Raw genomic sequence first — 27,440 nt, forward strand, 5'->3', positions numbered from 1 at the left:
GGGAGGGGCCAGGGTGGCACCAGGGGGTGGGAGGAACCGGCCTGGCATCTTGCAAATCTCTGGCCTGATCTGGGGGCTGGGATGGCGCACACCCTCCAGGTGCGAGGTGTGGGTGGGACCTCGTGGGCTCTGGTATGAGGCTGGCGTTGGGGGCGTGGTGGGGACGATGGGGGCCCCTGTGGGTGCCTCTGCCTCCTGGGACTGGCCTAGCAGGGAAGGTCACCTGAAAGTCGCCCGTGTCCCCCAGTCCCGCAGTGTGGACAAGCAGCATGCCGTCATCAACTACGACCAGGACCGGGATGAGCACTGGGTGAAGGACCTGGGCAGCTTGAATGGGGTGAGTGTTGGCCCCGTCCCCACCATGGCCCCTCCCTCTGCACTGGCCCCACCCCACTCCATGGCCCCACCCTCTGCTGGCCTCACCCCAGCTCTGTCCCTCTCTGTCCCCACCCCACTCCCAACCACACCTCTCTGCTGGGTGCACCGGCCCCTCCAGGACCTCAGCTCAGGGGGGAGGCGGCCCCCTCGGCAGGCTCCTGTGTGGGGAGTGGAGTCAGACGGCCTGCACGGCCTGACCAGCCTCGCCATGGGGCCGCCCTCGCGTGTGCTCGCTGCTCCTGAGGGCACCGTGGGGTCTGGCTGGGGCCCGGGGCCAGCATGAGTCTGTGGACGAGAGAGTCTGTTTCCCAGAGAGAGATGGCCAGGGGTTTGCAGTTGGAGGGGCTGCATCGCGTCCCTGGGCACCGGGCGAGGCCTGGCATTTCGACCCCCCACCTTCGGCGGCATCTGTCCTGCCTGTGGTCTCGCGGCTGGTGCCCGTGTGCCAGAGGGCAGTGCCTGCCCAGAGCCATAGGGACCAGGGGCTCCAGAGTCAGCCAGCCCGGCTCCCCCTCAGCCAGCCTGTCTCCCCGCAGACATTCGTGAATGAGGTGCGCATCCCAGACCAGAAGTATATCACGCTGAAGCTCAACGATGTCATCCGCTTCGGCTACGATATCCTTTCTGCCGCTCTCCCTCCTGGCTCCCCAGGCCCAAGGCCACCCTCGCCCTTATCCTGGGAGCAGGTGGGGGCCTCAGCGGACACAGCTGGGCTGAGAGGGTGGCAGGGATGAACGCCACACCAGTCCCTGCCGCCTGCCCGCTGGCCTGCGCTCCCTGGGACCCAGAGCCCGTGTGGCCTGGGGGCTGCAGGCCCGGTGTTCTGGGCCAGAATACGGTGAGTGGGGCGGTGCTTCCGCCAGGCAGCGGGGGCCGTGCACACGACAGGAGCGGTACTGTTGCAGCCCACATTCGGCTGCTGGCCGAGGCCCTGGTACCCCGGGACTTGGGTGCTCTGGGATGGCTGGAGGGGGGTGCCCTCGGGGGCTCCGGCCTGCCATGCCCTGGGGGGTGTGGGGGGTGCACAGTGTGCCCCAAGCCCTCGGGCATGTATGTGTGGGACCTGGAGTGGCCTCTGCCCTCCACCCCCTGCAGTGGGGGCAGCACAGGGCGCAGACTGTGCCCGCGGTGTGGACTCATGCCCGGTGTACACGTGGGGGTGTGCTGGTCGGTGGCCACACTCGGGGGGAGGGGCAACCTGATGCCAGGCCCTCCCCCCTGAATCGCCTGACGGGAGCGGCCTCTTATCTCCGGGGCTAAGCTGCTGTCCCCTCCCCCGTTCTCCTTAACTCCCTGCCACATGCCAACATGTACGTGCTGGAGCGCGTGCAGCACCGCGTCCCTGAGGAGGCGCTCAGGGTCAGTGCCAGCGCTCGGCCGGGACCCCACCCCCACCCCCACCCCCGCCACGGGGCCACGTGTCCCTGTGTCTCCCCAGCCCTCCGCTCCCCACCGCCCACCCTCCCTGGCCAGCACCCCAGCCTCCCCACAGCCCTGGCCTGGCTGTGGTTTGCAGCCGGCCCGGCCTGCTCTGCAGGGTCACCCAGTCCGGCCAGTGGGGAGACTCATTCCCCGCCAGGCTGCCGTGGCCACCACAGGGGGCGTGGCTGGTGGGTGTAGCTGGGGCCCTAGAGGCCCTGCCTAGCAGCCTGAGCCCTGGCAGGACCCTCATCCGGCCGCCGTGGTGGCCAGCAGCAGGCAGGAGGGGGGTTGAGGCTGGCAGCCCAGCTTGAGGGTCCTGGGTCTCAGCTCACTTTCCGAATAAGCCTGGGCTCTGCACAGACCCTGGGTGGCCAGCCCAAGGCCACAGGACCCATGCGGGGACAGCCAGTGTGAGCCCAGCTCTGATGACTGCAGAGCTCAGCCAGGTGGCCTTGGCATGCACAGACACCTATACCCACACACGCACACACATGTGTACAGGTGCAGACATACACAAGCACACACATGCACAGACACCCACACATGCGCACACATGCAAAGACATACTAAAGCGTGTGTACATTTTCAGACATACTCGTGCACACACATGTACATGAGCAGACATGTGTATGTGAGTGAGCACCCATTCACATAGGCACGTGGGCAGACATGTGCATGCACATACATACACACACCCAGACATGCATGCACATGCATACATATGCTCTCACGATCTGCTTGGACAGGCCACTGCTCCCCCCCCACCCCACAGCCCTGAGTGGCTGACCCTGTGGTCTGGGGCCTGCCCGCCCCGCTCTGGTGGGGCTGGGTTGGCAGTCTTCCCTCTGGTATGGCTGCCCACCCCCTCCACCTAAGCAAGCTGCTCCCCCGGAAGCTTTGTGGTCTGAGCCCCCCCCCCCCCCCCCCCCCCGGCTGGGGCGTGGAGCAGGCGGGGCTCAGGCTGCCCCTCACCGCTCCTCCCGCAGCACGAGAAGTACACCAGCCAGCTGCAGGTGAGCGTCAAGGGGCCCGCGCCCAAGAGGGGCGAGGCCCTGCCGGAGCACACGCCTTACTGCGAGTCCTCGAACCCCAGGCCGGAGCGGGACCGGAGACCCGGAACAGGTACGACGGACGGCTTTGCAGCGGGGCCGGGAGCGCACACAGGCCTGCCCTCCACGCGGCTCCCCACAGGCTCCCCTTGATTCACCTCACGGGGAGCAGTCCTCTCATGCCCCATGACTCCCCGCTCCACCTCAGCCTCCTGGGCTCCCACCCCCAGCAGCCATGGCACAACCCACTCACATATGAGCTCAGGTGCCCATGTACACGCCCTGCAGACACACCCAACCATGCCCCCTGCAGACACACCCACCTGTGCCCCCTGCCCCCTGCAGACACACCCACCTGCGCACCCTGCCCCCTGCAGACACACCCACCTGTGCTCCCTGCCCCCTGCAGACACACCCACCTGTGTTCCCTGCCCCCTGCAGACACACCCACCTGTGCTCCCTGCCCCCTGCAGACACACCCACCTGTGCTCCCTGCCCCCTGCAGACACACCCACCCAGTGTGCCCACATTCCTGCACCTGTGTACATGCACTCACCTGTGCACGCCCCAGCCCTCCAGCTCTACAGACACACCCACTATGTGTGCCCGCATTCCTGCGTTCTGCAGACACAGACCCGTGCACCCCGCACCCCATGCGGTCGAGTCAGACTGGTGGCACGCAGCTTCCAGGGTCCCCCTTGCGGAGCCTTGGCAAGAGGCAGGCTCTGGATGTGGGCTCCCCGTCGGGCCGGCTCTGGAGGCAGAGGCCCAGGGCAGGGTAAAGGGCTTGCCCGCCCAGGATGGGTGCTGAGGACAGTGGTCCCCTGAGGCCAGCCTGCCCACAGCACCCACCTGGCGCTCAGGCCCCGCTGGGCTGGGGAGGTACATGGCCGTGGGCTCATGGCCATGAGCTGTCATCCTCAACGTGGAAAGTCTTGGAGCTGTCGGCAGCTGGCTGGGTCCTGGGCAGCTGCAGGCTGAGCTGGGAGGCGATGCCAGGCTTCCCTCCCACCCCAGTCTCCCAGCTTGGGGTCTGCCCTGTCTGGTTGGGGCCACCGTGACCCAGAGTCCTCGCTCCCTCTGCAGAAGCAGCGGCCTACCGCACACCCCTGTACGGGCAGCCCTCCTGGTGGGGGGAGGACGATGCGGGCGCCCCACCGGAGGACAGGCCGCCGGAGGGGCCGTACCCAGGTAGGTCCCTGGCCAGACAGGGCCCTGCGAGCCCCGGACTCCCGAGGGCGGCCTGGCCTGGAGCTGCCAGTCCAGGGGGTTGGTGGGTGAGGGTGCCGCCCTTGGTCCCACCTGAGGAGGTGTCCCCCCCGACTCCCCAGAGCGGCCCAAGGAGCTGGCTCAGCAGGATGGGGACCTGGCTGGCACGCCACCCGGCCTCCGGGCCCCCGCGGAGCCCCAGGGCTACTCCTTCCGCCGGGAGCCCAGCTACTTTGAGATCCCCACGAAGGAGGCCTCGAAGCCACCGCCGAGGCCCCCCGAGGTGCCCGCGCACGAGGCGCCCACCAAGGACGTGGAGCCGGGCGGGGCGCCCGTGGTGCAGAGCCACGCCTCCTTCACCATCGAGTTTGACGACTGCAACCCGGGCAAGGTGAAGATCAAGGACCACGTCACCAAGTTCTCCCTGCGCCAGCGGCGGCCGCCGGGCAAGGCCGCGCCCGGCGAGGTGGTCTCCGCGGAGACCAAGGTGGCCGACTGGCTGGTGCAGAACGACCCCAGCCTGCTGCGCCAGGCGGGCCCCGGCGACGACCGCCACAGCGCCAAGAGCGACCTGCCCGTCCACACCCGCACCCTGAAGGGTGAGTGCCCGCGCGGCCCAGGGCCCTCCCGGTGCAGGGCCCACTCAGCTCCGTCAGTGTCTATCTCTCGTTTTCTTTTTTAAGATATATTTTTATTGATTTCCGAGAGGAAGGGAGAGGGAGAGAGAGAAGCATCCGCGATGAAGTAGAACCATGGCTCGGCTGCCTCCTGCACGCCCCTCAGGGGTGACCAGCGTGTCCCTGGTGCTCGCCTTGGTCCCGTGCGCTGGGTCCCGTGTGGAGCGGGGCGCTGTGGCTGGGTGTGTGGGCCCCCCTGGGCCTCATGAGTTGGGGTCCCCGCCCCCAGGCCACAAACACGAGGACGGCACGCAGAGCGACTCGGAGGACCCGGTGGCCAAGGCGGCGGCGGCCGGGGTCCCCGTGGAGAACGGGGAGCAGGCGCGGCTGCAGAGGCAGATCAAGCGGGACCCCCAGGAGCTGCTGCACAACCAGCAGGCCTTCGTCATCGAGTTTTTCGACGAAGACACGCCCCGCAAGAAGCGCTCCCAGTCCTTCACGCACGCGCCGCCCGGGGACGCCAAGCCCGACAGGCGCCGAGGCCCCGGGCCGGCCGACAGGGACCGCGCGGGCGCCCCGGCCCCGGCCCCGGCCCCGCCCCGGGGAGCGGGCGGCAGCTCGGGGCCGCAGCGGGCCAGCTCGCTCAAGCGCGAGAAGACGGAGGAGCGGCTGAGCGGCCCCCCGGCCCCCGCCCGGGCCGCCGCCCGCCCCTTCGGCTCCGTGGGGCGCCGCTCCCGCCTGGCCCAGGACTTCATGGCCCAGTGTCTGCGGGAGGGCTCTCCGGCCGCCCGGCCCGGCCCCGGCCCCGAGAAGGCGCCCGCGGCACTGCCCACCCCTCTGACGCCCCGCGGGGCCAGTCCCGTGGCCCCCTCGCCCCCGCCGCCCCCCGCCGACCCCCAGCTCACCAAGGCGCGCAGGCAGGAGGAGGACGACAGCCTCAGCGACGCGGGCACCTACACCATCGAGACGGAGGCGCAGGACCAGGAGGTGGAGGAGGCCCGCAAGATGATCGACCAGGTGCCGCGCGCTGGGGTCCCAGCCCCGGCCGGCCAATCAGGGCCCCTGTCCCCGGGCGGGCGGGCGGGGCGTGTTCGGGGGCGGAGGGGGGCGGGGCGTGTTCGGGGGCGGGGCGTGCCTGGGCGGAGGGGGGCGGGGCGTGCCTGGGCGGAGGGGGGCGGGGCGTGCCTGGGAAGAGGTGGGCGGGGCGTGCCTGAGCGGTCCAGGTGCCCTGACCTTAGCCGCTGTCCCTCCCGTCCCTCCCGCAGGTGTTCGGGGTACTGGAGACCCCTGACCTCTCCAGGGCGTCCTCGGCCATCTTCCGCCCAGTCATCCGCGGGGACGGAGAGGAAGGCGGCGACGGGATGGCCCAGCGGGTGTCCCTGCTGCAGGAGCTCACCTCCCGGCCGGTGAGCGTGGCCCCCCAGGGGGAGCTCCAGGTACGTAGGCCACGAGCAGGTCACGCGTAGGCAGCGCCAGGGTCCACGTGGGGCCATCGGGTCCTGCATGCGCTCACTCAGGCTCTGCTTCTGCCCGGAGCTGGACTCCAGGCCCCAGACGAGGCTGGGCCCCACACGTTCCCGAGAAGCGGGCCCCCTGGCAGGTGGCTGGGCCAGGTGTGGAGGGCTCGGCGGCCGCTGAGGCCCTGAGTCCAGTTGGGCACCTGGGTGTGCGCCGCCCGCGGGCAGGGCTGGGCTGAGCTGTGGCTGCTGGTCTCAGCCACTGTGCTGGGCCCAGGTGCAGGTGGCATGTTGGGGTCCCACAGCCCAGGGGAGGGCGTCTGGCTGTTGGTGCGGGGGGACTCGTGGCGGATGTGGCGATGGCGTTGTGAGCCAGGTGTTGGGATGGCTGCCTCGGGCACCCCTCGTGCCCCGGCCCCTCTCCGTGGGGCTCCCACGTCCTGTAGACACACCCCTGCCTTCTCCCTGCAGGACCCCCCAGTGCCAGGCTCCCCTGGAGGTCCAAAGTGGGCGTCCCGCTGGGCCAGCCTGGCTGACAGCTACTCGGACCCGGGTCTGGCGGGTAAGTGGCTCCAGGGCTGTTCCAGGGGCAGGGGGGCGAGCTCGTGCCACCCTGCAGCCGGCGGCCCTTCTGAACACTGCCCTTGTCTTCGCAGAGGACGGCCTGGGGCGCAGGGCTGGGGAGCTCGAGGCGGCCGTGCCCGTGCGCCAGCGGCGGCTGCTCCCCCAGCTCCCCAGCGACAGGGCGGGCAGCCCCGCTGGCCCTGAGGCCGCCAGGAAGAGTGGGCCTGGGCCCCCGGAGCCGGGCAGCGAGCCGGCCGGCCGCCTACTGGGCCAGGAGGACGTGGAGCCTGACAGCCTCAGTGATGCCAGCGGGTCGGATGGGGGGCGGGGCCCCGAGCCAGGCGGGGGCCCCCAAGAGGAGAGACGCAGGAGCCCCCAGGAGGGGCTGGTGTGGATGAGGGGCCGGTGCTCACCTAGGACCTCCGGGGAGCCGGCCCCCAGCGCTTTCTTCATCGGGGACCAGAACGGGGAGGCGGCCCTTCCCCGGAAAACGTCTGCGGCTCCGGGGGAGGCCGAGGGCCCGGGACGGGCGCCCCAGCCCAGCGCCCCCGCGAGGGACGGTGTGTACGTCAGCGCCAGCGGCAGGATGGCCCTCAGGCTGCAGACGGGCCGGTCGCCCGAGCCCGAGGGCCCCGCCCCGGGCAGGGAGGCCACAGCCTTCATCCGGCAGGAGAGCTTCACCAAGGAGCCGGCCAGCGGCCCCCCAGCGCCCGGCCAGCTCCCCAACATCTCCAGCCACCCCCTCCTGCAGGACCTGGCCGCGGTGCGGGCCTCACGCCTGGACGTCCACTCCCAGGACACCCGGCTGATCCTGAAGGAGACCGAGACTGCCCTGGCCGCCCTGGAGGCCCGGCTGCTCTCCAAGTCTGCGGCTGAGGGTGAGGGCGAGGCGGGCAGCGCCCCGGGGCCGCCGGAGGACTCCCTGTCCGGGGACTCCGACGTGGACACGGCCAGCACGGTCAGCCTGCTCAGCGGCAAGAACGGGCCCAGCCCCACGAGCCCCCAGCTGCTGGGGCTGCAGAGGGAGAAGCCGCCGTCCCCGCCGGCCGCGCAGGACCTGGGGGGCGTCCCCCCGAGCAGCGCCCGGGAGTGGCTCTCGGAGAAGCCTCGTCGCCTGGTGGGCCCGACGGACGCGGGCCGCGGGGAGCCCGGGCGGCGCCTGGCCGTGCGGCGGGGCCAGGGGTCCCTGGACTGGCCCGAGGAGGAGCGCGGCTCTGGCCTGGCCCGGGACGGCTCGGACACGGCCACCTCCGACCACGAGACGCCCTCGCTCAGCAGGGCCGGGCGGCCAGGGTCTCGCCGGAAGCCCGCCGCCCCGCCGCCGTCGCCGGCCGCCCGGGAGGAGCAGGGCCGCGTGTCGGCCAGCGCCCAGAAGGTGCAGCAGGCGCTGACCCGCTCCAACAGCCTGTCCACCCCGCGGCCCACACGCGCCTCCCGGCTGAGGCGGGCCCGGCTGGGGGACGCCTCGGACACGGAGGCCGCGGACGGCGAGCGGGGGCCCCCGGCCAGCCACGAGCCGGCGGGGCGCCCGGCCGCCGAGCAGGCCAAGAAGCTCTCGCGCCTGGACATCCTGGCCATGCCCCGCAAGCGGGCGGGCTCCTTCACGGGGCCCAGCGAGTCCGAGGCGGCGCCCGCCCGCGCCGGCTTCTCCGGCCGCAGCGCAGAGCTGTCCTGCACGGGCCGCAAGCCCACCCGGGCCGAGGCCCAGACCGCCGCCCGGAAGGCCGCCAACGCCGCCCCGGCCGCCCGCCAGCCCTTCAGCAGGGCCCGCCCGGGCAGTGCCCGCTACTCCTCACCCAGTGAGTGCCCTGGGGGCGGGCGGGCGGAGGGGGCAGCTTCCTGGGGCAGCCCAGGCCCCACGCAGCCCTGATCCGTGGGCGGGCGTGTCACCGAGGACTCGCGGGCAGGTGCCCAGCCCCCAGGTGTCCCGCTGGCCTGGTGTGAGGGCGGGAGACCCCGGCCATGGCCAGGTGTCCCGGATGGAGGGGCCCCTCCATCTCCTGGGGGGGACCTGGGTGTGTCCCCCTGTTCCCGGGAGTTGGGACCTCAGCTGGGACCCTGGTGGCGTGTGAGGCCCTTGTGCAGGCTGGGCCGTCCGTGTGGGCTGGGGCCAGGGGAGGGTACACTGCCCGCCGCTGTGGGGGTGCGGCGCCCCTGGGTGCCCTGTGAGCCTGGGCCCTGTGGCCAAGGGACAGCTGTGTCCCTCTCCCCACCCTGCCCGAGTCACCTGCAGCCACGTGTGCAGCAAGGAGGGGCCGGGCCGCTGTGGCCACCGGAGCCGGCCTCCTGCCCAGGGGGGCTGGACATTCATGCCTACCCAGCTGGCTTACCCACGGGGGGCTGACCCGCAGCTCCGAGTGAATTGGTTTAAGGTGTAGACGCTGCTGCTGCTGCTGCTGCTGCCACCTGGACACCCCCTACCCTATCTGGACACCCCTCCCCCACCCGGACACCCCCTGCCCTATCTGGACACCCCTCCCCCACCCGGACACCCCCTGCCCTATCTGGACACCCCTCCCCCACCCGGACACCCCTGCCCTATCTGGACACCCCTCCCCCACCCGGACACCCCCTACCCTGTCTGGACACCCCTCCCCCTCGCTACGCTGGCTCAGCCTGAGAGCTAGTTCCAAGCGGTGCTGAGCCGTGGGGTGCATGGGAGGAAGGGGTGGCTTCCTGTGAATGCTGCCCGCGCCCCCTTGTATTTATTGTGCACGGCGTGGCCCCCCTGGAGCTCAGAGCAGGCTGCACAGGGTCAGGTGAAGGGTCAGGCAGGTGCAGGGAGGTCTCGAGGGGTGAGGCCAGGCTCTGCCCACAGGCCAGGCCGTGCTCAGCCACCCAGGGCTGGGCCAACCCACTGGGGAGGTTTACCCACCTGGTGTGTGGGCACCATTTCCCTGCCACCAGGACAGCTCCCACCTGACGCACAGCCTGGCCCGTGGAGACGCCAGGCTGCCCAGCCCTGCATGTGCCTGGGCTGGTGGTGGCCTCACGGACCCGGGCGCTTAGCTGCTGCCGGCACTTCGGCTGAGTGCCAGGGTGCAGGGTGCCAGCTGCAGGGGTGCGGGGTGCGGCACCAGGCCTGCTGGGGGAGCCTTGGCTGCCACGGGAGCTGAGCGCTGCCCCGTTCTGTTCTTGCTTCTGGAACCAATTCACTCGCCCAGGCGCGCGTCGCCGGCAGCAGGGCTCCGACTGCACGTCCACCTCGGAGGAGGAGTACGGCTCCCGCCACGGCTCCCGCCACGGCTCCCCCAAACACACACGTTCCCGTGCCTCAACAGCCACGCAGACCCCTCGGGCCGGCTCCGCCCGGGCCCGGCCCCGGGCCCCCGGCCTCCGGGACACCGACGATGAGGAGGAACCCGACCCCTACGGGTTCATCGTGCAGACGGCGGAGATCGCGGAGATCGCCAGGTGGGCGCCCTGGGCCGGGGGGCCTCCCTTGGGGGCCAAGAGCCCCCCAAGGGCAGGGCTGGGGCTGGGCTTTCTTCCCAAATGGGCTTCACAAATGCTCTTTGGATGGATGGGAGGAGGGAGGAGGGAGGAGGGAGGAGGGGTGGATGGTCAGGTGGATGGATAGAAGGGTGGATGAAGGATGGATGGGTAGGTTATTGGGTGGATGGATGGATGGGTAGTTGGATGGATGAGTGATTCGATGGGAGGATGGATAAGGGTGAGGGATAGATCAGGTGAATAGATGGGTGGATGAAGGATGGATGAGTGGATGAAGGATGGATGAGTGGATGATGGGTGGGTGGATAATTGGATGGATGGATGGATGGATGGGTGATGAATGGGTGATTGGATGGGAGGATGGATAAGAGTGAGGGATAGATGGTCAGGTGGATGGATGGATGGGTGATGAATGGGTGATTGGATGGGAGGATGGATAAGAGTGAGGGATAGATGGTCAGGTGGATGGATGGATGGGTGGATGGATGGGTGGATGGATGGGTGGATGGATGGGTGGATGAGTGGATGGGTGGATGGATGGATGGGTGGATGGATGGGTGGATGGAAGGGTGGATGAGTGGATGGGTGGATGGATGGGTGGATGGATGGGTGGATGGGTGGATGGAAGTGTGGATGGATGGGTGGATGGATGGGTGGATGAGTGGATGGGAGGATGGATGAGTGGATGGATGGGTGGATGAGTGGATGGGAGGATGGATGAGTGGATGGATGGGTGGATGAGTGGATGGGAGGATGGATGAGTGGATGGATGGGTGGGTGGGTGAGGGGTGGATGTCAGATAGAGATGGGTGGGTGGATGCCGATGCTCCTGGGAGGTGGGGACCTCTGGTGGGAGGCGGGCCTCCGAGAAGGTTTGTGTTAAAGATGTGCTCCCGGGTGCAGTCATTTAGCAGAAGGCCCACCTCCAGGGCAGGGGTGCAGAGAGGTGTGTTGGGGGGCGAGCGGTCGTTCTCTCAGCAGTGATCGGGCCGTGCAGGGCCTGTGGAGGGCAGGAGGGGTCCTGGCTGGGTGGTCTGGGAGCCTCAGGGAGCCGGGTGTCACTGTGGAGAGGGAGACGGGCCAGCTGGTGCTGGGGCTCAGCTCCCTGGCCCGCCCTACGTGGTGGGGAGGTCCCTGGCTTCTGTGTGTTTTCCTGCCTTTTCCTCTGCCCCATTCTGACCCTCATCTGAGACCCCGCCCCCTCTCCTGCCTCAGTTTCCCTCCCTGCAGAGCAGGGCTTGTGTGGCCTCCGTGTTCTGTGGCAGCCCTGGTGTTTAGCCCGTCACCGGAGGAGGAGGGGGGGGGGTGCCTGCCTGGGAGCCTGTGGGTGTCTCTGCCCAAACTCCCTGCCCCGGCCCTGCCCCCACCCACCCCCCACGCCCACCTCCTCCCCGACGTCCGGGACTTGTGCCTCCCAGGGGAGCCCTTGCCAGTGGCCAGTTGGGCAAAGTTTGGGAGGCTGCATGCCCCGCTTAGCGGCTGCCCTGGGAGGCACTCATCCTTGGGAGGGTGTGTCCCGAGAGGGAGCATCGAGTCCTCCTGCCCGCCCCCCCCTCCCCGCCCCCCGCTGGGCAGGCTGGGAAGGCCCCACAGACCTGCCCCTTTCCTGCCGCAGACTGAGCCAGACGCTGGTGAAGGACGTGGCCATCCTCGCCCGGGAGATCCACGACGTGGCGGGGGACGGCGACACGCTGGGCCCCCCGGGACCCACCCGCAGCGCCTCCCTCGGCAACATGCCCAGCACCCCCGCCTCGACCATCTCTGCCCGCGAGGAGGTGAGCCGGCCGGGCCGAGGGCCGAGGGAGCTGTGGGCCCTCACGGAGGCCACCTGGGAGCACGAGGTCCAGGACCTGCCTCCATGGGGGGGGGGGGCGTCCGGGGTCCCTGAGCCCCAGGCTTGGGGTCGTAGCAGGGGGGGTGCCGCTCTCTCCGCTGACCCGCCCCCGGCCCCCCAGCTGGTGCAGCGCATCCCAGAGGCCAGCCTCAACTTCCAGAAGGTGCCGCCCGGCTCCCTGCACTCCCGGGACTTGGACCAGAACATGAACGACCGCCGTGAGGACACCCTGGCCAACAAGACGCGGCCTCGGAACCGCGAGGAGGCAGGCAGCCCTCCCCGACCTGGCCGCGCCCGGGGCTCCCTCAGGGCGGGGCCGGGGGGCGGGGGGAGGAGCAGGGCTTTCCGGGGGGCCAGCGCGCTGTGCTGACGCCTGGTCCCCGCAGGTGATCTTCGATAACCTCATGCTGAACCCCGTGTCCCAGCTGTCCCAGGCCATCCGCGAGAACACGGAGCACCTCGCCGAGAAGATGAAGTGAGTCCCCGGTGCTCCGCTGGCGGCGGGAGCCCTGCCGGGAAGGGGGGCCGGGGGGCCCAGCTGGACACCCTCAGACCCACAGGCACATGTGCACGGTGGGGCTGCTGTCCTCCGAGGGCACACGTGCGCCCACGCACACGCACACGCACACGCACACGCACACGCACACACACACGCACACGCCCGCCCACGCCTGCCGCTCCCGGACACTGACCCTGAGCCTGGGGCACCCCCTCCCCCGCCCTGACCCAGGCCAGGCAGAGACGGACGCTGGTACCAGCAGCCCAGGGCCTGCTCTGGGCCTCAGTTTCCCCTGGGGCACAGGATGGGGGTCAGGGCAGGTGCTCAGGCCCCAGTCACCATCCTGTCTGTCCCCCTGCCCCCCGGCTGGGCAGGATCCTCTTCCAGAACTCGGGGCGCGCGTGGGAGGACCTGGAGGCCCGGATCAACGCCGAGAACGAGGTGCCCATCCTGAAGACGTCCAACAAGGTGAGCTGGGCGGCCGTGCGGGCACAGGCAGGTCCCGAGCCCCGTCCCCCAACCCACAGGCAGGGCCCGACCCCCGTCCCCTGACCCCCAGTCCATAGGCAGGGCCCGACCTCTGTCCCCCAACCCACAGGCAGGGCCTGACCCCCGTCCCCCAGCCCACAGGCAGGGCCCCTACCCCCATCCCCCAACCCACAGGCAGGGCCCGACCCCCGTCCCCCGTCCCCTGACCCCCAGTCCATAGGCAGGGCCCGACCTCTGTCCCCCAACCCACAGGCAGGGCCCGACCCCCAACCCACAGGCAGGCCCCTGACCCCCATCCCCCAGCCCACAAGCAGGGCCCCGGCCCCCGACCCCCAGCCCACAGCCCCCAGCCCACAGGCAGGGCCCGACCCCCATCCACAGCCCTGGCTGCAGAGAGGCCTGGGTGCTGGCCCAGGGTGGGACCCTCGGTGGTCAGGCCCCGCCCATCAGCCTCCTCCCCCCTGTTGCAGGAGATCAGCTCCATCCTGAAGGAGCTGAGGCGTGTGCAGAAGCAGCTGGAAGGTGGGTGGCCCAGCTGGGGTGGAGGCGAGGACCTGGGCGGAGACGCAGGGTGGGTGTGGGGGGGCAGGACCCTCCCCTGACGCTGCCCCCCCTGCAGTCATCAATGCCATCGTGGACCCCAGCGGGAACCTGGACCTGCTCGCGGCAAACAGGGGCTCCGCCGGCTCCGGCCCCCTCGGGAAGGGCCGGCCACCCGCCCAGAGCCCGGCCTCGCCAACCTCGGCCCTGACCCTGAGGGGCTTCCCGCAGCGGGCCCCCTGTGGGTCCCCCGGCCTCCCGGACCCTGCCTTCCTCCCCGACTTCCTCCCGGACTCAGAGAGGTTCCTGATCTAGTGGCCGAGCCGCGCCCCGTGTGCCCGTGTCCCTGCCCCCCCCTCCCCCCCGCCTCGGCCCCTCCCGGCTGTGGCCGGCTCGCCGTGAAGACCCCCACACGTGCCATAACCCCACGGGCGGTGCTGCACCAGGCCCCCTCCGCCCCCAGCCAGCACCTGCCCCCACCCACCGGCCTCCTGGCCCAGCTCCTGCTGCGGCCGCTGCCAAGGGCCGGCGTCCGGGTCCTCCCGTGCCCTCTGCATCGTTGTTCTTTTTGTCTTTAGTTTTGGAGGAAAGTAGTTTGTTCCATTTCAGCAGCCTCCCCGCCTGGAGGGCCCGCCGGCCTCATGGGCTGGAGCGCGTGCTTGCCTGGCGTGTCCCCGGGCGCTGGCCGGGCCGGCAGGGGAGGGGGCATCCGTGGGTCGTTCAGTGCCAAACAGGGAGCGGAGGGGCTGGATGCCCCGGGACGTGAGGGTGCAGGCCAGGCAGGTGCCGCGCCAGCTGCCCAGGGCCCATCGGCCGGGCAGGGGCCCCAGCACTTCCCGCCTTTGGTGCCAACACAGCTGCAGACCCAAGCGTGCCGGCCTCTGCGGGAGGCTGCTGGGTGGGCGGCCGCCTGGCAGGTGCACACACACGCCCACCCCTGCTCCCCACCAGCCCGGGCACATCTGCATGTGCAGGGCCTGCCCCAGCGGTGGTGCCGGCCCCTGCTCTTGGTTCTCGGGCCTCTGGGCCAGGTGGAGGCGACTGCCGGCCAAAGTGGCTGCAGCCGGGCTCCCAGGAGCCCCCGAGGCAACACGCCGCCCGTCCCGGACGCCGGGCATTAACGGGGCATCTACACTCGGCGTGGGCCCCACAGGCCCCATCCTAGGGGCAGGGACAGGCCCCGGGAGCAGGTTCGTTTTCTCAGGATTCTGTTGGTGGGAACATGCCAGGTGGCCCCTCCTGGGGGCCTGTGTTTCTGGAGCCTCTAATCCAAAGAGCTTGTTTGGGGGGCGGGGTGCCCCCTTGACCAGAGTGGTGTGGGTGCGCGGGGCAGCCCCTGATGTCTGCATGCGAGTCGATTGCCGAGGGAGCATCTGGGGGGGCGGGCACTGCAGCTGGACGGAGGCCACAGGGGTCGTGGCTGTTTACACTGGGCGCCCGGGCGTGGCCTGCCCTCCCCCCATGTTTACGTGTGTGAGTGGCAGTGGGGTCCCTGCCTGGCGCCCCCCCGAGAGCCTGCAGAGCCCCTCGGAGGAGGTGCTAGTGCTGGTCCCACCTGCATCCCCACGCCCCGCCCGCAGCCGCTGGACACGCGGTGGCCACGGATCCCCGGCCGCGAGGCCCTCCCCGCCCACCCTCCCGGTCGCCGCACACTTTTTTATTCACAGACGCGTGTCCCCTCCAGCCCCGACCCGGGGTCAGTAACTTATTTGTTCAGCTTCGCGGAGGCGCCTCTGGGTTTGTCCTCAGGTGGTCTGTGGGTGTCTTTCAGAAAATGGTTATTTTATATGATTTGTCATGGAATTTGTTCTAATAAATCATTCTATCACGTGGCAGCCTCCGGCGGCGGCGCCGTGGCCTCGTTTCTCGGTGGCGGCGTGTGGCTGGGCAGGGAGTGCGTGGCCCACCGTCTCCCTGGGATGGAAACTCCCATTTGACCCCCAAGCCCAGGGGACACTGCAATGCAGGGGCATCGCCACCAGGGGGCAGCCGAGGCCAGAAGGCAGAATGGAAATTTCCAGAGATTTGCTCCTCCAAGAGAAAAGCTGTTTGATTCCAACGGGTCCAGAGGGCAACGCCCAGAGCAGTTCTCCAAAGCCAGCTGTGCTGGGGGCCCCCTGCGCTGCCCCCCACCCGGTGCCTGCAGCCTGCGCCTTCACACCCACGGCCACCACCAGCCCACCTCCAGCTGCCGGGGGACCCTGAGGCCAGAGGGACAGGTCGGCCCCTGGCGGGTGGCTCGCTTGGTTGAGCATCGTCCCATGCACCGAAAGGTTGCGGGTTCGACTCAGATCAGGGCACATGCCTAGGTGGCCGGTTCGGTCTGGCCGGGTTCGATGTTTCTCTCCCTCTCTCTCTAAAAATCTAAAAAACATCCTTGGGTGAGGATTTAAAAAAAAAATTTAAGTAAAAAAATAGATTTAAAAAAAAGAGGGACAAGTTGGGCTGGAGCCAGTGTCCAGCAGGCGGGGAACCCCCGAGGCCAGTCACTCGGCCAGAAGCGCGGGAGGCACTTGCACCTCTGTTCCCACGCCCTCTGTTCCCCTCGCCAGCTCTGTTCCCCACGTCCCTGTTCCCCTCACCAGCTCTGTTCCCCACGTCCCTGCTCCCCTCGCCAGTCTCAGCAGCTCGGCCCTCCGACCCCCGGTGGAGACCTCGAGGAGACCAGCTACTCCCTGCTGGGCCTTATCTCCTGGCCCCGTGGCGGCCCCACAGGCACTCAGCTCCTCAGAAGACACCTCTCAGAAGTGAAAAGGAAAGATGTTACTATTCTTAGATCCAATAAATAATTTGTACGTGAAGCATATGACAGCTCTACAAGCCAGAAGCAGAGAGATGACCCAATAAAACACGGGCAAGGGCTCGAGCGAGCAGCCGGGGGATACCCGCGAGGTCAGCCCCTGCTCAGAGCCATGCAGTTACCCCACGGGGCCAGCAGGACGGCTCCCACCGGGCGCTCGCCCAGGCCGAGTGAGCAGCGTGCGCTAGCACTGCCCGAGTGCCTGCCCCGACCCAGGAGAACTGCGGCACACGGCCCCGGGAAGGCACCTGGGAGGGCTCCCGGCAGCCCTGTTCACACAGCGCCCCCCCCCCCCCGTCCCCCGCCCCCCCCCCCCCCCCCGGCCGCCAAGAGAATGCATGTCCCCGCGTCTTTCACTTGATATCGCATCTAAGTTGGCCAGTGTTTCAGCGCTTAACACGTAACATTCCATCTTCTTCCGGCTTCCACTGTTCACGTGGAGAAGTCAAGTACGCATGTTGCCTCTTTGAGACGTGTCTTTCTGTGGATTTTTCTGTTGTTGGGTTCTCAGTGGTTTAATTGACTACAGTTTGCATACAAGTATCTGCTGTTACCTGGGTTGAAGTCCGCAGCCCTTCGGGGGCTGGTGGCTCGGTGTCCCGCCGGTGGTGGGAGAGCCCCCTCGTGCCTTTCTCCGACGTTGTCCTGCTCTGCTCCCCGCCTTCCCTCCCAGGGACTCGGCCTGCACCGTGCCCTGCGAGTCTTCTGTGCTCTTCTCTCTGTTTCCATTCAGAGTGGCTCCAGGTGGATAGGGACCCCTGTTCCTGCAGGAGAAAATGCAAATTATCTCCAGAGAAAGGCCTTGGGCCCAGGACCCTCAGCAAACCCTCGGCAAAGTCGGCCAGCAGTGAACTCACGACCAGAAGTCATAGCCCACACCAGCACAGCATCACAAGTGAAAATGGAGTAGAAGATGGGGTTTAAAAAAAGGGAAAGGAAGTAAAACATAGCTGCTTAGAGTTGGAAAAGCATCACATTGAAAACAATAATGAGTGGAAATAAAGCTTTTTTAAGAAACCTCAATAGGAGCGTTAGCACATGAGACAGCAAAGCCAAGGATTGGTCAGCTGCAGGAGAGAGCGGCGGAAATGACCCCGCGCGCACAGCACAGGAACGTGGAGACAAAATGGGAAGCAGAGGTTAGTGGGCACGGAGGATCCTGTGACAGAACATAACATGCGTGTGCGTTAGTTCCCGAGGAGGGGGTGGGGAGAAGAAACGCTCAGAGTTGGGAAAGACGTGCGATGGGCTGAGTTATGTCACCCCTCCTCCCCAAAAGATGCTGAAGGCCAGTTCCTGTGGCTGTGAGCTTTATTGGGGAACTAGAGGCCCAGCGCACGAAATTCCTGCATGGTGGGGCATCCCTCAGCCCGGCCTGCACCCTCTCCAATCAGGGACCCCTCAGGGGATGTCTGATTGCCAGTTTAGGCCCGGCAGACAACCCTCTCGCAATCCAGAACCACTGGCTCCTAACTGCTCTCCTGCCTGGCTGACCCCCAAATGCCCCCCTGCTGGCCTGCCTGGTCGCCCCCCCCAACTGCCCCCCTGCCAGCTTGGTCGCTCCCTAACTGTCCAGAAGGAAGTCGGATGTCCGGAAGATGTCCAGTCACCTGGTCTAATTAGCATATTACTTTTTTTTTAAAAGAGAGAGAGAAGGGAGAGAGAGAGAGAGCACGCACGCGCATATTACTCTTTTATTAGTATAGATAAGGTCCTTACAGATGATCCAGTTAAGACGAGGTCGTCAGGTCCGACCCTAATCCACCGTGATTGGTGTCCTTATAGGACGGGGGCATTTGGACACCGAGACAGAGGTTGCACAGAGGGAACATGATGCGTGGACACAGGGAGAATGCCATCTGCAAGCCAGGGATGCCTGAGGGCACCAGAAATGAGGAGGGAGGCTGGGAGCAGATCCCCCCTATGGCCTGCAGCAGGAACCAGCCCTGCTGGCACCTGGACTTGGGTCTTCTGGCCTCTGGAACTGGGACCATTTCTGTTTAAGTCGCCCAGGCTGTGTGGCTCTGTGACAACAGCCCTAGCAAACTAGTATATGTACCCATGGTACAGGACACTTCAGGGACAATAAAAAATCCAAACAGGACTTTTATATTTTTAAAATATATGTTTTTACTGATTTCAGAGAGGAAGGGAGAGGGAGAGAGAGATAGAAACATCAAGGATAACAGAGAATCATGGACCGGCTGCCTCCTGCACACCCTCTACTGGGGATGGAGCCCACAACCCAGGCCTGTGCCCTGACAGGGAATCCAACCGTGACCTCCTGGTTCATAGGTCGATGCTCAGCCACTGAGTCATGCCGGCTGGTCCAAACAGGATTTGTAAAAGGAAACAACACTTCGTTTCGTCATTGTCACGATGAAGGACCCCAGAGACCAAGAGAACATCCACAGAGGGAGGAGAGAGTCCCCGCTAAGCGAGGACGCGGATTTTCCGACAACAATCACGGAACCTGAGGACCCGGTTCCAGAGGAAAACCGCCAATCGGGAGCTCCGTCTATAGAAAACGCCCCTCAGCCATGGAGGAAAGCTAGAGGCGTTTCCACGCTCCCGAGAACAGCACGGATCCCCACGCAAGGCACCTCCGTGGGCAACCAGGACTTCTATGTCCGGCTGAAGTATGTCCAGTCGGTGCTAAAGGAGGCCTTCCAGGAAGGAGGCCCATGGTCATAGAGGGAGGGTCTCAAAGAAACAAACGAAACAAGGAAAGTGAGTAGACAAATTGGCAAAAATGGGTCATTCTAAACCTACCCTGACCGATGAAGAATTATAAGGTGTATAACTCACGGGGCTTAAAATAATCCTATCTAATAAAAGAGAAACATGGTAATTAGTGTACGACCACTACCCTTCCAATTGGCTAATCAGGGCGATATGCAAATTAACTGCCAGCCAAGATGGCGGCCGGCAGCCAGGCAGCTTGAAACTAACATGAGGCTTGCTTGCTTCAGTGATGGAGGACTCCAACGTTCCCCACCTGCCTTGCCGGCCTCTGAGCCTGCAGTTTGAAACATTGTAACAAATATAGAAGCTAAACAAAACCCCAGAAACCTGCTTTCAGCCAGCCGGGATCTCAGAGCTGGAGTTATACATTGTTTCGATTATAGAACCCAAACAAACCAGATACCTGCTTTCAGCAGTGGAGGCCTAAGAGCTGGAGCCAAGCCTCAGAGCTAAAGCTGGCCCAGAATAAAAAAAGAAAAGAAAAAAAGGATCAGTTGGGAGCTTCAGTCACCCGCCAGCCTGAAAACAGCCCTCAGCCCCTCACCCAGGCTGGCCAGGCACCCGAGTGGGGACCCCCAACCTGATCCAGGATACCCTTCAGGGCAAACCAGCCAGCCCCTCCCATGCACCAGGCCTCTATCCTATATAGTAAAAGGGTAATATGCCTCCCAGCACCGGGATCAGTGGAGCTGAGAGGCCTCCCGGCACCAGGATCAGCGTGACAGGGAGCAGCGCCCAAACCCCCTGATGGCCCTGCTGCTCTGTGTGTGACAGGGGGCAGGGCCACAACCTCCCTATCCGCCCTGCTCTGTTCATGACAGGGGAAGGCGCCCCAACCTCCTGATCAGCCCTGCTCTGTGCCTGATACGGGGGAGCTCCCCAACCCCCTGATCGCCCTGCGGCTCTGTGTGTGACAGGGTGCAGCGCCCCAACCCCCTGATCAGACCTGCTCTGTGTGTGACAAGGTAGAGCCATAACTGCCGGTGTCCAACCCCAGCAGGTCCAGGGGTCCCCAAAGACGTAGACAGAGTCGGCGAAGAAGGAATGACACGAAGACAGTGTTCAGTTGATCAGCAGCCTAGCCAGGATCTCCAGCCAGGATCTCCAGCCAAGTTCTGGTCTGGATCTCCAGAGAGGTTCTGCTTAGGATCTCCTGCCAGGGTCTGTGTCCATGTTCTCTTGCTAGGTTCTCCAGCCAGGTTCAGTCCAGGTTCTCCAGCTAGGTTCAGTCACCAGGTTCTAGTCAGGTTCTCTTGCCAATTTCTGTAGTCAGGTTCAGTCCAGGATCTTTTGCCATGTTCTCTCCAGCGAAGTTCTTCTGTCTGTAGGTTCTGTGTAGGTTCTGTCTTCTTAGTTCTGTGTTCTAAGCTCTGTATTCTAAGTTCTGAGTCTTGCTGTCTTGTTACATCTGTATTTATACCAGTTGATTCAATCCTATCAATCTCTATTACAAAGGTTAGGGCGTTTCTTATCTCCATTCCAGGGAGTAAAGATTATGTAGCTTAAGCATGATTGTTTGTAGTTAAAGTGATTAACTACCCACCTGGCACTTAGTTAAGGAGTTTTATCCCCTCCCTGACTTCAGGGAAAAAATCCCTACCTGGGGAAACAACCTTTCTCAGAGAGGAGACCTTGGTTAAAACACATAGTGCCAAGAAGGTGAGCAAACACTTTAAGAACAGTATGCCATATATGCCAGGTCCTTTGAAACAGCAAGGATGGACTGGCTCCCGGCACATAACCTCCCCATCGGCCCTGCCCTGAGTGTGAGAGTGGTGGCGCCCCAACCCCCTGATCGGCCCTGCTCTGTGGGTGATAGAGGGCGGTGTCCCACCCCCCACCCCCCACGGGCCCTGCTCTGTGTGTGATGGGGTGGAGCAATAACCTCCCCATCGGCTCTGCCCTGAGTGTGACAGTGGCGGCGCCCAACCCCCTAATCCGCCCTGCTCTGTGTGTGACAGGGGGTGGTGCCCCAACTCCCCTATCGGCCCTACTCTGTGAGTGACAGGGGGGAGCTCCCCAACCCCCTGACCGACCTTTCTCTGTGCGTGACAGGGGGTGGCACCGCAACCTCCCCATCGACCCTGCCTTGAGTGTGACAGAGGGCGGTGCCCCAACCCCCCAATCAGCCCTACCCTGAGCGTGACTGAGGGTGGCATCGCAACCTCCCGATCCGCCCTGCTCTGTGCATGACAGGGGGCGGTGCCCCAACTCCCCAATCGGCCCTGCTCTGAGCCTGACCAGGGGCTGCACCTAGGGATTGGGCCTGCCCTCTGCCACCTGGGAGCTGGCCTAAGCCAGGAGGGCGTTATCTCCCAAGGGGTCCCAGACTGCGAGAGGGCACAGGTCGGGCTGAGGGACCCCCCCCCTTCCCTCCCGAGTGCACAAATTTTTGTGCACCGGGCCTCTAGTAATAATAATAACAGCCTTGCAAGGATTTGATAAAATGAAGGAATTACGGACATGGTCGGGGCGATCACTGGGCTATGGTTTTGTAGGACATTTATTTATTTAGAAATGTGTACGAAAGTAGTTAGAGTGAAATGTCGTTGGCGCCCTCCTTTGCTTTAAGATTCCTTAGCAATGCCTGGCTGGTTTAGCTCAGTGGATAGAGCATCGGACTGTGGACTGAAGGGTCCCGGGTTTGGTTCCGGTCAAGGGCACATGACCAGGTTGTGGGCTCCATCCCCAGAAGGGGGCATGCAGGAGGCAGCCGATCAATGATTCTGTCTCATCATTGATGTTCCTGTCTCTCTCTCCCTCTCCCTCCCTCTCTGAAATCAATATATATATGAAGGTTCCTTAGCAAAAATGTCAATGAAGCAGGCGTGACGATGTCTACAGTCGTGGATTCTAAGTGGTGAGCTTGTGGGAGTCATTGCACCATCCTCGCCAATTTCCACATGTCTGAGAATTAGAAGAAAAAAAAGGGAAAAGGAGGAAGTAAATTAAGAGACGGTATTGCCACCCTTAAAACAGGCAACCCGGAACAGTGAGTGGACCCTCTAATGCAGTCGTCCGCTTTAAGGAAAAGTCAGCAACTCAATTTAAAAATGGGCCCGAGACAAAACCAGGCCTCACGGGAGAGGAGGCCTGCCGGGCTGGCAAACACGGGAACACGGAACACAGAACACGGAACACGGGACAGGCTCCGCCTCCTTCACAATCGGCCTCACGTGGGCACCGTTTCTATTCTATTTTATTAATTTTTAAAATATTTTTATTGATGTCAGAGAGGAAGGACGAGGGAGGGAGAGAGAGAAACATCAGTGATGGGCGAGAATATAGATCGGCTGCCCCGCACCTGGGATGGAGCCCACAACCCGGGCATGTGGCCCGGCCGGGAACTGAACTGTGACCTCCTGGTCCTAGGTTGACGCTCAGCCCTGAGCCAGACGGCCAAGGAGCCACCCTCCGTGCCCTCTCCAGGCCCTGGCTGCCTCCATTTCCCAGCCTCCCTTGCAGCTAGATGCAGTCATGTGACTAAGTTCTAGATCAGGAAACCCCAGTAGAAGTGCCCGGTGGGACTTCCGGGGAGTCCTGGGGGTGCCCTGGATGCTCTGCTGGGACGCGGAGGTGACGGCTGAGCTCAGGCAGCCATTGTGGGGCCATGAGGCTGCTGGGCGACCCTTAGGCACGAGTGAGAGCTGAGGGGCCTGGCCCCAAGGCCGTGGAGCCAGCACGGGGTCTAGCCCCGAGCCCTGAGCTTGGCCAGAGTCAGAGGGAATAAGCCATCTCGCTCGAGCTGGTCCCTTGGGTCCCTGTGGCTGGCACGAAGTCCACCGGACCCGCAGGCGGGCCTGGGCGCCTCCACTTTGGGAGGTGGACGGAGCGTGACCTCTCTCTGGAGGTGAAAGTTCTCGGCCTCCCCGTCGAGCTGGTGCATCGGCTCCAGCTGCCGCTGCCGAGCGAGATGCTCAGGACTAAGAGGAAGTAGCCGAAGGGGAAGCCGCAGGCAAGTGGGGAGGCGGCAGGGGCGGGGCGGAGGCGGCCGGGGAGCCCGCCCCGAGAGCTGAGGGCTGCAGTCTGCAGCTGGAGCCAAGATGGGTGCCAAGGCAGGACCCCCAGAGGTAAGTGCCCACGGGGCCGGGCCAGAGGCTGTGGTCCTCTCCTGGCCCCATGCTGCCAGCAACCCCGGCCCAGAGGGTCACAGAGCCAGCCGCTGGGCCTGCGACCACCCGTTCCGCCCAGCTTCTGCCGGAACCACCAGGGCCAGGGTCCCCGTGAGCTGACCGCCGGCCTCTGTGCCCATCTGGGCCCGCAGCCGCCCACGCCCTGCAGGCCAGGAGCCCTGCAGCTTCAGCCAGGACCTCTGGTGCCTGCAGGGCCCACGGCTGCCCACACGGGCTGAGGGCTCAGCTGCCCAGGGGGGAGCCAGTGGGTTATTCTCTCGCAGCAGCAGGCCCCACCCAGGGACGCCCCCGGGCCCCCAGGGCTGCAGCGAGGGACTAGGTCTGCACCCGCCTAGCACCCTGGAGGCCAGCCCCCACCTCTCCCCCCCTCCCCCCCGTTCCTGTAGCTCCCAGTGGCCAAGAGGTGGGGTGGCGTGCTCTGGGGATCGGTGGCCTGGGCGGTGCCTCAGTGGCCCCATGTTCAGACGGGGCTCACCCGCCCCTGCCCGCAGGCTGTGGGGGAGGCCCATTCACCACGTGGTGTGGGCTCAGGGAGCCTGTCCAAGGACACCCCTGTGCCCCCTTCACCTGTCCCCCCGCCCTGGACGACACCGATGACCTCTCCTGAGAGTTAGCGAAGGCCCGATGCTGGGCCCCAAATCCTCACTGGGAGGGGGTTGCAGTGAGCACCCCTAAGGCCCTGAGCACCCCTCTGGGGGGGAGGCAGCCTGACTCTCCTCTGTAGGGCCTTCCCGGCAGGGAGGACGCCAGCCCAGGGGACCCTTGCAGAGCCCACCTCTCGTTCTGGTTTTCAGGGTCCCCACCACCCTGAATGCTCTGGCCCCGGGCAGACAGACCCAGGTGCGGCTCCCGTGGCTGCCCCTCCCCCTGCTCAGGCCAGGGTTGACCTCAGAGGCCTCAGAGCGGAGCAGGCTGCCGGGTGCTGTGAGCCGGGTGCCGGGTGCCGGGTGCTGAGTCCTGGGTGCTGTGCAGCCCAGGCCCCAGGCAGCAGAGCCCCTTTCCCGCCACGTCTGGGAGGGAGGGAGGCTGTGCCCCCCATGAAGGTGTCAGTCTGGCGGTCCAGGGTGACCCAGTCATAACACACAGCCCGTCGCTGACCCCAGGGGGGCTCACTGACCCAGGGGGCATCCTGTTTAGCGCGGCCTTGGAGGCCGCTGTGGGGAGGGGCCCGGCTCCAGTGGGGGCTCCGCTGGCCTGGCCTCGGCTCCCTGGGGAAGCGACCACTCTGAGGCCACGTCTACTCCCAGATGCTGCAGAGGGACAGCCCCTGTCAGCCCCCAGCCCCCACACAGCGTCTAGAGGCCCCCGACTCAGCCCCCAGCCCCCTGACAGCATGTGGGGTCCCAGCTCAGCCCACACTGGGCCTCTCTGCCTCTCCATGCGGCATCTCCCCGGCAGGACCAGGGCCTGCAGCTCTGGGTGGGGGTCAGGGTGGGGGCGGAGGGGGCCCAGGCCAGGCCGGAAGCAGCTATTTATAGGCCTGAGAGGAGGCTACACTCCCAGGCAGAAGGGACTCTCACTCAGTGCGACTGTGGCTGAAACAGGAACCGAGATTCTGACACCCAGACACCCACTGAGAGGGACGTGCACGTGTGTGCGCGCACACACACAGCCAGTTATACACAGAGCAATTACACACACACACACACACACACACACACACACAGCCAGTTATCCACAGAGCAATTACACACACACACACAGCCAGTTATACACAGAGCAATTACACACACACACACACAGCCAGTTATCCACAGAGCAATTACACACACACACACAGCCGTTATACACAGAGCAATTACACACACACACACACAGCCAGTTATACACAGAGCAATTACACACACACACACACACACAGCCAGTTATACACAGAGCAATTACACACACACACACATAGCCGTTATCCACAGAGCAATTACACACACACACACACACACACACACACAGCCAGTTATACACAGAGCAATTACACACACACACACACAGCCAGTTATCCACAGAGCAATTACACACACACACACACACACACACAGCCAGTTATCCACAGAGCAATTACACACACACACACACACACACACACAGCCAGTTATACACAGAGCAATTACACACACACACACACAGCCAGTTATCCACAGAGCAATTACACACACACACCACACACAGCCAGTTATACACAGAGCAATTACACACACACACACACACACACAGCCAGTTATACACAGAGCAATTACACACACACACACACACACACACAGCCGTTATACACAGAGCAATTACACACACACACACACACACACACAGCCAGTTATACACAGAGCAATTACACAAACACATACACAGCCAGTTATACACAGAGCAATTACACACACACATACACACACAGCCGTTATACACAGAGCAATTACACACACACACACACACACACACAGCCAGTTATACACAGAGCAATTACACACACACACACACACACAGCCAGTTATACACAGAGCAATTGCACACACACATACACAGCCGTTATACACAGAGCAATTACACACACACACACACACAAACAGCCAGTTATACACAGAGCAATTACACACACACACACACACAGAGCCAGTTATACACAGAGCAATTGCACACACACAAACACAGCCGTTATACACAGAGCAATTACACACACACACACACACACACAGCCAGTTATACACAGAGCAATTACACACACACACACACACACACAGCCAGTTATACACAGAGCAATTACACACACACACACACAGCCAGTTATACACAGAGCAATTACACACACACACACACAGCCAGTTATACACAGAGCAATTACACACACACACACACACACACAGCCAGTTATACACAGAGCAATTACACACACACACACACACACAGCCAGTTATACACAGAGCAATTACACAAACACATACACAGCCAGTTATACACAGAGCAATTACACACACACATACACACACAGCCGTTATACACAGAGCAATTACACACACACACACACACACAGCCAGTTATACACAGAGCAATTACACACACACACACACACAGCCAGTTATACACAGAGCAATTGCACACACACATACACACAAACAGCCAGTTATACACAGAGCAATTACACACACACACACACACACAGCCAGTTATACACAGAGCAATTGCACACACACAAACACAGCCGTTATACACAGAGCAATTACACACACACACACACACACACAGCCAGTTATACACAGAGCAATTACACACACACACACACACACACAGCCAGTTATACACAGAGCAATTACACACACACACACACACACAGCCAGTTATACACAGAGCAATTACACACACACACACACAGCCAGTTATACACAGAGCAATTACACACACACACACACACACAGCCAGTTATACACAGAGCAATTGCACACACACACACACAAACACACAGCCGTTATCACAGAGCAATTACACACACACACACACACACAGCCAGTTATACACAGAGCAATTACACACACACACACACACACACAGCCAGTTATACACAGAGCAATTACACACACACACACACACACTGCCGTTATACACAGAGCAATTACACACACACACACACACAGCCAGTTATACACAGAGCAATTGCACACACACACACACAACACACAGCCGTTATACACAGAGCAATTACACACACACACACACACACAGCCAGTTATACACAGAGCAATTACACACACACACACACACAGCCAGTTATACACAGAGCAATTGCACACACACATACACAGCCGTTATACACAGAGCAATTACACACACACACACACACACACACACAGCCAGTTATACACAGAGCAATTACACACACACACACACACACCAGCCGTGATACACAGAGCAATTACACACACACACACACACACAGCCAGTTATACACAGAGCAATTGCACACACACACACACACAGCCAGTTATACACAGAGCAATTACACACACACACACACACACACAGCCGTTATACACAGAGCAATTACACACACACACACACACACACACAGCCAGTTATACACAGAGCAATTACACACACACACACACACACACACACAGCCAGATATACACAGAGCAATTACACACACACACACACACACAGCCGTTATACACAGAGCAATTACACACACAGACACACACACAGCCGTTATACACAGAGAAATTACACACACACACACACACAGCCAGTTATACACAGAGCAATTACACA

General features: G+C 63.7%; 2 protein-coding genes across 5 annotated transcripts in view; both read left to right on the top strand.

The window, feature by feature from the left end:
* Positions 1–15,346, top strand: part of CEP170B (centrosomal protein 170B) — a 23,355-nt gene extending 8,009 nt beyond the window's left edge. Inside the window, exons 3-19 of one of the 4 annotated variants that reach the window (XM_036306399.1) lie at positions 248–337; positions 915–993; positions 1,679–1,737; positions 2,787–2,922; positions 3,936–4,040; positions 4,181–4,657; positions 4,965–5,692; positions 5,941–6,111; positions 6,604–6,694; positions 6,789–8,495; positions 9,861–10,110; positions 11,765–11,924; positions 12,105–12,248; positions 12,370–12,458; positions 12,857–12,950; positions 13,442–13,493; positions 13,591–15,346. In XM_036306399.1, coding sequence (XP_036162292.1) covers positions 248–337; positions 915–993; positions 1,679–1,737; positions 2,787–2,922; positions 3,936–4,040; positions 4,181–4,657; positions 4,965–5,692; positions 5,941–6,111; positions 6,604–6,694; positions 6,789–8,495; positions 9,861–10,110; positions 11,765–11,924; positions 12,105–12,248; positions 12,370–12,458; positions 12,857–12,950; positions 13,442–13,493; positions 13,591–13,826 — 4,668 coding nt within the window. In that variant the 3' untranslated portion in view covers positions 13,827–15,346. The remainder of the gene's footprint in view (positions 1–247; positions 338–914; positions 994–1,678; positions 1,738–2,786; positions 2,923–3,935; positions 4,041–4,180; positions 4,658–4,964; positions 5,693–5,940; positions 6,112–6,603; positions 6,695–6,788; positions 8,496–9,860; positions 10,111–11,764; positions 11,925–12,104; positions 12,249–12,369; positions 12,459–12,856; positions 12,951–13,441; positions 13,494–13,590) is intronic. The other 3 variants (XM_036306401.1, XM_036306402.1, XM_036306400.1) reach the window with 3 other exon arrangements.
* A 7,688-nt stretch (positions 15,347–23,034) lies between these two features.
* PLD4 (phospholipase D family member 4) overlaps positions 23,035–27,440 on the top strand; it is a 13,493-nt gene continuing 9,087 nt past the window's right edge. Inside the window, exon 1 of the mRNA XM_036306507.1 lies at positions 23,035–23,126. Coding sequence (XP_036162400.1) covers positions 23,100–23,126 — 27 coding nt within the window. The 5' untranslated portion in view covers positions 23,035–23,099. The remainder of the gene's footprint in view (positions 23,127–27,440) is intronic.

This window comes from Myotis myotis, unplaced genomic scaffold (assembly GCF_014108235.1).
Source record: "Myotis myotis isolate mMyoMyo1 unplaced genomic scaffold, mMyoMyo1.p scaffold_m19_p_41, whole genome shotgun sequence".
Taxonomy (NCBI): Eukaryota; Metazoa; Chordata; class Mammalia; order Chiroptera; family Vespertilionidae; genus Myotis; species Myotis myotis.